Raw genomic sequence first — 9,140 nt, forward strand, 5'->3', positions numbered from 1 at the left:
CATAAACATTTTTAGAATTCTGAACAAAATTCAGAAATAGGAACGTTTTGAGAAATTTTAAAATTTTATGAATTTATGTACATTTTTGAAAATGAAGTGAACAAATTTAAAAATACTAAAAAATTCTTGAAATTTCTGAACAAAATTAGAAAATAGAAACAAAATCTGGAAAATGAACATATTTTAAGAAAATTAAGAAATACAAACCTTGGAAGCGGGTGCGGACGACGTCGAGCGGGTGGAAGGTCGCGACGGTGGCGAAGCCGGCGGTCGCTCCGGCGACGGCGTTCTCCCAGGTCCACGCCTCCGTCGACGGCGGAGAGGTCCCCGGCGGCATCTCCGGCGAGGGGGGCGGTGGTCGCTTCGCTTTTTGGGAACTCGCAGCGGCGAGAGTTTTGCAGGGAAAACTCGCTTTGAGGAATCGTGCGCTGACTGACCACCTCAGCTTTTCACTGTTTAGATTTATTTTTTTGAGGGACACTTTTCACTGTTTAAATGGGCCACATTGTATCTATTCTATCGAAAACAATCTGGCCCAATATAGTGTGCTTGGGCTGACAAGTCACAAGGTGCTGGACATTGAAACTTTAACGGGCTACGCTAAAAAAATGGAAAACTTTAACGGCCGGGTTCTGACCCCTAAAAAAAAGATGGCGGCTTCTGAATCACTCTGAAATCGAAACGGGCAGCATGATCGGCTTCGAACTCAAACAACGAGATCGAGATCCAATAAGATTCTGCAAGTGTTCCATGCAGTGGCGGAGCCAGGAAAATTATACCACGTGAAATTCAAAATTCTCCAATACAGATCTAACCTCAGCTTGGATGTGTCTGCTTCACTATGCGGGCTGCTGCTCTGCTCCCGAGTGTGCGCTAACACAGCTCAGCTCTGCTCGGCTCCAGAGCTCCAGCCAGCGACAAAATTAAAAATGCCAACATTTTCAGAAACTAATAATATTTTCAGAAAACGCGAATTTTTATGAAATTCTTGTAAACATTGTGTTAGTTTGTGAACAAATTACGAAAACATGGACTTCTTGAATTTGTGAATAAATTTTGAAAACATGAACATTTTTATAAAAAATGAACAATTTTCTGAAAACACGAGCATTTTATGAAGTTTCCTAACATTTTCTGAATTTGCGAACAAATTTTGGAAAGATGAACATTTTCTAAATTTGTGAACAATTTTCTAAAAGAGGAACATTTTCTTCCCATAAACATTTTTAGAATTCTGAACAAAATTCAGAAATAGGAACGTTTTGAGAAATTTTAAAATTTTATGAATTTATGTACATTTTTGAAAATGAAGTGAACAAATTTAAAAATACTAAAAAATTCTTGAAATTTCTGAACAAAATTAGAAAATAGAAACAAAATCTGGAAAATGAACATATTTTAAGAAATACAAACATTTTAAATTGCAAAAAAAATTGTTGAGAGAAGAAATTAACTTGAAAAGGAAAAATAAAATAAAAAATAAACAGAAACAAGAAAAAAGTACAGGAAAATAAAAATAAAAATAAAAAGGAGAAATAGAAAAACCAGTCCAGGAAACTTCCAGAACGTTCCCAAAACCAGCTGGGAAACCTCTAGAAGGTTCCCAAAAGCGGAACCTGAAAGCTGTATGTACGCTACAGATGGCCCGGCACAAGTCGCTCGGTAGGTCGCCTCGCCTGTGCAATTCGCTGACAATTTGACGCAAAGTGCGTCGAATAGGATTTTCCTGCCTGGTCCTCAAGTTTTTTTTTGAGGGGTAAAAGCATGCTTTATTCATCAAAATCCACATGAAGTGGGATACACACTTGGTCATGAGGCACACCATACCAGACATGGCGTCTCGGACCTCTAGAAAGCGCAAATTTAGCTAAGTGATGTGCTTCATAGTTTGCAGCATGACTTTCAAAAGAAAAATTACAAGAAAAAGTAGAAGATTTTATGTTGATCTCGTTGATGACAGCGCCATAATGCCCGCGTGCCCTTCTGCCGATGTCTAGCACGACCCGTCGACAATCGGATGCTACAGTGAAATGATGAATACCCAGATCCTCTGCCAGGGCCAAAGCTTCACGGCATGCTATTGCCTCCAAAGTAGGGGGATCACAAACTCCTTCAACTACCAAAGCCGAGCTTCCAATATAGTTGCTATCTTCATCTCTACAGATAGCTACCGCTGATCCACCTCTCCTCACTTGAACACCCGCATCAACATTGATTTTATGGTGTCCCGGAGGAGTTTTTTTTGGTTTCGGATGAACTGGTCGTGGCATGGCGACATTTGTACTCTGATTCTGACCTGTAATTTGAATGATCGCCAAGTCCTGCAGGTACCTCTCGATGAAGCCATGGGTTGCTTGAGGGCTCTGGAATATTGCTTCATGTATAGCTTTTCTCCGGGCATGCCATATGGACCAAAGAGTGATTGCCATTGTGATAAATTGGTCATGTGTCAGCAGTCCCATGACTGTAAAAAGCCAGCTCTTCGCCTTTGGTTCGGTATTACACGTGATTTTATGTGTGATCTCCTCTTCCGCTAGTGCCCAAACGCTTCTTGAAGATGTGCATTCAAGGAGAGAGTGCCGCCAAGAGTCCTGAATCCCACAAAGGCCGCAGGTGCTTGAATTGGCCATATGACGGTGTGCTCGGACATCATTGGTTGGTAGTGAGTGTTTAGATAACCTCCATAGGAACATACGGATCTTCCCAGGAACTGCTATTTTCCAGAGATATTTCCACTCATCTTTTTCTGCCCTTACGTTTGATGGACCAGCTTCTCCATTTAACCACGCCTCCCTTCTCTATTTGGTCGCCACAAGCATCTTGTATGCCGATTTAACTGTGAAGGAACCATGCCTTTCATGATGCCAAGACCAGAAATCCTCTAGGTTGCGCGTGCAGAGTGGTATTCCGAGAATGATCTCTACGTCCATTTGCAAGAAGGTAGCCTGGACGAGTTCTCGATTCCAAGAAGCTGTGGCCCTAACGATCAGCTCAGAAACCCTTGTGGGTGGGTTGTGAACACGACAGCCAAGGGGACGAAGAAACTCCTCCCGAGGCAGCCAGTTTTGTTCCCATATGAGAGTGGTTTCGCCATTACCTATCCGTTTGACAAGGCCCTGCTTTACTATTGGAGAAGGATTCGACCTATAGCTGGTCAAACGGGCCGGCCCACAAGCACACAATACCCGATCTGGCACATGACTAAACAGGCTATTTCTGGTCCACGGGCACACCGTGTGCCATGCTCGTCCATCGAGGTGAGGCCCATGGGCTGACATGGCATGTTTATCTTTTAAAGAAAAATTGTTTTTCTGAAATTTTACCATGTTGTTGGCTCAAACGGCTAAAAATGAGACAAACAGCCCAAAAGGCTAAAAAGCACGTTAGGCAGCCGGAACATGTGTCGTGTCAAACCGGCCCGTTTACCCTCCATGACGTGCTCATCCGCCGAGGTGAGACCCACGCCGGCTGACCCGATTATAAAACGGCCGCCCCTTTGTCGTGTCGGGCCAAGCCTATTTAAGTGTGTGCCATCCCCGGGGTGGATCGTTGGCCACCTTTGATTCAGCCCAGGCATGGACGTTGTATAGCGGGCCTCACTAGCTAGTATAGTTTATTGCTTTCTTTATTGGGCTGCGAAAGAAGTCATAGTGTCCATTTTTTCCTTCCAAAATATAGGATAGGCCACGGCCCACCTGGCCTAACCTGCTAGCTCGCCCATGGTTCACCATGGTGGTTGGTGGTAATCTTTTTCTTTATATAAACAAATATTTTACTTTATAATATATGAAATGAAACTTTACAATAAATTATAGAATAATAAAATAAAAACCACAAGCTAAGAACATAAAAAAACTAGATAGTTGCATTACAACACTTTGACATCATCTCAACATCCACCAATCGCATTGCAATGCTTCCATACACTAGTAAAGGGACCATACAAGACTGTGTCTACACTGAACTCAAAATTTTGAATTGCCACATGAGCCACCCACCAAAAGAGCGTGGGAATCTTAAACCATTGAATGTACTATGACCAGGGACACACCTCCCATGAGGCAGGTTTGTCAGATCGTTGCTTTATCGCTGAAACACCGAGGAACAAGACCATGATCACAAATTCACAAATAGTGAAAAGTGGGACTGGAGGACCTTTCCCTATGTGATGCATAGTTGAGTATAAGAGGATAAGATAGTTTTTTTCTTCATTCTATCCAAGCACAATCCAACTCGAAGATCACTAAATATCACACCCGTCATCTAGTTAAACTCAAATAATAAAGGAAAATATTTACTCTATTAAACATCTACTTAAACTTGCATAATAAAAGTAACATTTTACTCTATTATACACTTGGTCTATGAAAAATGATCATAGTGGTGAGTAGTTAAATGACAAATTGTCCAAAAGGACCCCCTGCCCAGCGGAATTGCCAGAAAAGACCCCCTCCGGATGAAATTGGCAAAAAAGACCCCTTAAGCCGTGGCGGCAGGCACGGCAGCTGACACGTGGCACCTGCCGCCACACCCGAAGGCGGCAACACTGTTCACCATACTGTTCACACAGGAGACGAGAAAAACAACGACGAGGCGAGCGAACAGTACCTGCCGCCTCACGGAGTGGCGGCAACACTGTTCATGCGCGAGTGAACAGTAATTTCGAAAAAATTAAAAAAATAGCCGAAATATTCAAAAACTTCTGAAACTTTGCACCCACTTAGAACACGCGATTGTTTTTGCTGCTAAAAAATTCTAGATTTTTCTGCTATTTTTTATGATTTTTTCGAAATTACTGTTCACTCACGCGTAAACAGTGATGCCGCCACTACGTGAGGCGGCAGGTACTGTTCGCTCGCCTCGTCGTTGTTTTCCTTGTCTCCTGCGTGAACAGTACACTTAACAGTGTTGCCGCCTCCGGGCATGGCGGCAGGTGCCATGTGTCGGCTGTCGTGCCTGCCCCCACGGCCCAGGGGGTCTTTTTTGCCAATTTCATCCGGAAAGGGTCTTTTCTGGCAATTCTACTGGGCAGGTGGTCTTTTTGGACAAAAAATCTAGTTAAATAATATGTCAAGGTTACACAAAAGATGACAATTGTGGTTGTCCCTAGGGGCAAGGTATTTTGGAGCTCGAGTTCATGTGCTCCTGTGTGAACACTAAAACAGAAGAAAGATGGAAAAACAATGCTAATAAAGTGTAACGCCCTCGATGCGGCTATATCTCCCACGTTTCGAAGCACAACTTAGAGGCATAACCGCATTGAAAGCAAAGTCGCAAGTGAGGTAATCTTCACACAACCCATATAATACATAAGGGAAAGAGATACATAGATGGCTTACAATCGTCACTTCACACAATTACATGAATAAAGCATTACATCAACCAGATACAATCAAGGTCCGACTACGAAACCCAAAATAAAAGAAGACTACCCCAAATACTACACAGATCCCCGATCGTCCCGACTGGGCTCCACTACTGATCAACTAGAACGAAACAACACAAAGGGCAAGATCTCCATCAAGCTCCTCCTTGAGCTTGGTTGTGTCATCTGCACGGTTTAACGGCACCTGCAAACTGGGTTTGGAAGTAATCTGTGAGTCACGGGGACTCAGCAATCTCACACCATCGCGATCAAAACTATTTAAGCTTATAGGAAGGGTAAAAGGTATGAGGTGGAGCTGCAGCAAGCGACTAGCAATATTTGGTGACTAACATACGCAAATGAGAGCGAGAAGAGAAGGCAAGGCACGTTCGAGAAACTATGATCAAGAAGTGATCCTAGAATAACCTACGTCAAGCATAACTCCAACACCGTGTTCACTTTCCGGACTCCGTCGAGAAGAGACCATCACGGTAACACACGCGGTTGATGTATTTTAATTAAGATAAACTTCAGGTTTTCTACAACCGGACATTAACAAATTTCCATCTGCCCATAACTGCGGGCACGACTTTCGAAAGTTCAAAACCCTGCAGGGGTGTCCCAACTTAGCGCATCACAAGCTCTCACGGTCAACGAAGGATATTCCTTCTCCCAAGACAATCCGATCAGGCTCGGCATCCCGGTTACAAGACATCCTAGACAATGGTAAAACAAATCCAGCAAGACCACCCGCTGTGCCGACAAATCCCGATAGAAGTTGCACATATCTCGTTCTCAGGGCACACCGGATAAGCTAAGCAAAGCGATAACATAGCCAAACAACGGTTTGCTAGGATAAGGTGGGTTAGAGGTTTGGCTTAACAATATGGGAGGCATGAAAAGCAAGTGGTAGGTATCGCAGCATAGGCATAGCAAAAGAGCGAGCAACTAGCAAGCAAAGATAGAAGTGATTTCGAGTGTATGATCATCTTGCCTGAAATCCCGCAAGGAAGAAGAACGAGTCCATGAAGAAGACAAACAGACGTAGTCGAACGGGTCCTCACAACACGAAGTTATCGGAACCAACCCAAAGAAGCAACACCGGAAAGAAGCACACAATATAGTAAACAACCACCACATAATCATGGCATGATGCACAATCAAGTATGATGCATGTCCGGTTTAAAGAGGCATGGCATGGCAAAATGCACAAGCAATCCTACAAATTAAGTGGAGCTCAATATGCAATGGAATGCATGTTGACGGAACACCACATACGGGTTACTTAGTTCGATCTTGTTTATGTACCCAACAAGATTAAATGTTGTTAGCATGGCAAGAGGGTGAAGCAAAGTAAAACTACCTATCTAGTCAAGTTTAAATGAGGCCGGAAGCAACGAACAACAATTCCGGTAAATCCCCATATGCATATATTAGGTTTGGTGATGTTCTGCCCTAAACCAAATTTTATAGTTGTTAAACATGCAAAGTGATGCCACCATGTTAAACTAGGCAAAATTCTACCCCATTTACATATAAAGTTTATTAGAAACCGAGCTACGATTATTTAGTTATGAGTTAAATCATTTTAGCATGGCAATAGGCAAATATAAGCAAACATCATTTTAAGCATTTCAAACATGCAAGAAAGTTGGATATTATTATCCCACACAAAATTCTACGCATTTTTCATATTTAAAGTTTTAACATATGATGCACCGTTTGTGAGTGATGAAATGCATGAAGTTTAGGGGCTGATCTACAAAAGTGCAATTCCTTGGAAATTGATAAAATCGCAGCTAAGGAAAAAAACACATCGGGCCAAATCTTCACAAACAGGGCCAACAGAGAGGAGGGGCTGCAGGGACTGCTCACATCGGGCTTTGGGTGAGATGGCGATGCTTGGCCTAGAGCCCACTGGCGGTCGCTCGCAGACAAGCCGTAGTCAACGCGCGTGGTCAGCGTTCGTCTTCCTTCGTCGAACAGGACACATACGAGGCAGGGGTCGCGGGAGCAGGGACTTGGTGTGATAGGGAGGCCGGTGAGCGCGGATCCGGTGAGGGCGCGGCTTGGGACGAGGCACTGCAAGGCACTCCGGTGAGGAGCGGGCAAACGGTGGAGATGCGGTTCCATGGCGGCGATGTCAACGGCGAGGTCCTGGTCGAGGTCCAGCGAGAGCCCGTCAGAGCTTCGGTTGGTGGCGAGGAACGCAAGGCGATGGGGAGGTTCCCGGTGGCTGCACACTGGTTTTTGGCGCGGACATGGACGAGGGATGGAGGCGGTAAACGGAAGGGTTCGAGCCGCTCGTGCGCGATCGACCTAGGACGAACACAAGCGGGAACGCGTCGACGATGACCCGACTTGCAGCAGCACGCGCGAGCTTGGCACGGGGCGAAGTGGTGAAGGGCCAGCGGATCCTCTTAGAGCTCCATCTTTCCTGTACCCGAACAGAGAGATGAAAGGTTAGAGAAGAGGGAGCAGCAGGGGAAGGAGATAAACAACAAGGGCAGTGCGAGGCACTCATCTACTCATCGGCGACTTGCCGGCGCGGCAAGGCGGAGCAGATCTGAGAGGAAGAGGTTGCAGGCGGCCGGCGGCTGGGCCTGCTAGAGCTCGCGGGAGCGACGGCTGGATCAGGCACATGCGTGATGGTGGAGCTCCAACTCGGAGATGGGCGCGTGTGCAGGGGAGCCCTGGCTCACGTGGGATTTGAGCGGCGGCGGTGGTGGATGGCGAGGAACTCGAGGGAGGTTGCTGGTTGGCTCTATGAGGACAATTGAGGAGGAGTTGCGGCGGCTGTGGTTGGCGGATCGGGAGGGGATCCCAAGGAGGAGGAGACAGCGGCGATGGGACAAGCCCCGAGAAACAAGGGAGAGTGGGTGGCGGCGGCTGGGAGGATTAGATGGATGGAGGGGACAACTAGGGTTACATCTATGTATAAATAGCAGGTGGGTTAAAATTAGGGGCTATCCGGTACCTCTGATCGGAAACGGACGGTCGCGAATAAATAGCTAGGGAGTCCAAATAAGAAAACGGTGACGTTTTGTAGATGTTTGGGGATGATCCGGACACAACGGTGGCGATGGTCCGGGTCGGGTCCGGGACAACTTTTCGGACGCGCGCGCGAGGGGGTTTGGTGCACTGAGCAGAGAGGGTTTCGGACCATGCGGGCGCATCGGACAACTCTGGAAGCGAAGAGGAGAAGGAGGATGGACTAGGTGGGCTGTGGTGAGACTGCGAGGGGGAGAAGAGAGAGAGGGCCCGACATCTGTTTCCGGAGACCGAAAACGTCCAACGTTAGACCGGCTATATTGCCGCTATAGTTATCCGTTGGGGCGTCAAACAAACTCCGAAAGCGATGAAATTTGACAGGCGGTCTATCTACACTATAATAAGACCACACGCCAACTTTCAACCCAATCCGAGAACATTTTCCGGCCACTTATAAAATACTATTTCAGACACTCCGCGGGCGCGTGCAAGTGTGGACGGGCTCAGAACGGACAACGGACGAAACGAGGAGACCGGGACGGATGCAAGTTTCAAAAACATGATGATGCAATGCACATGATGACATGATGAAATGCAACACGCAAGCAAATGACATGGCAACACCGGCGAATAACTGGAAGACACCTGGAGCAACGGTCTCGGGGCGTTACAACACTCCACCACTATGAGAGGATCTCGTCCCGAGATCTAGGATGGCACCGGAGGGGAAAACGAAAGAGGAAGAGGAGAGGTAAAACTAAGTTGCTTCTTCGACGAACGAGTG

At 46.0% G+C, this 9,140-nt stretch overlaps 1 protein-coding gene across 1 annotated transcript in view; it reads right to left on the reverse strand.

The window, feature by feature from the left end:
- LOC119286753 (folate transporter 1, chloroplastic-like) overlaps positions 1 to 422 on the reverse strand; it is a 5,226-nt gene extending 4,804 nt beyond the window's left edge. The window contains exon 1 of the mRNA XM_037566198.1: positions 208 to 422. Within this exon, the coding sequence (XP_037422095.1) occupies positions 208 to 337 (130 nt within the window). The 5' untranslated portion in view covers positions 338 to 422. The remainder of the gene's footprint in view (positions 1 to 207) is intronic.
- Between the last annotated feature and the right edge of the window lie 8,718 nt (positions 423 to 9,140).

The sequence above is a fragment of the Triticum dicoccoides genome, chromosome 4A (genome assembly GCF_002162155.2).
Source record: "Triticum dicoccoides isolate Atlit2015 ecotype Zavitan chromosome 4A, WEW_v2.0, whole genome shotgun sequence".
Lineage (NCBI taxonomy): Eukaryota > Viridiplantae > Streptophyta > Magnoliopsida > Poales > Poaceae > Triticum > Triticum dicoccoides.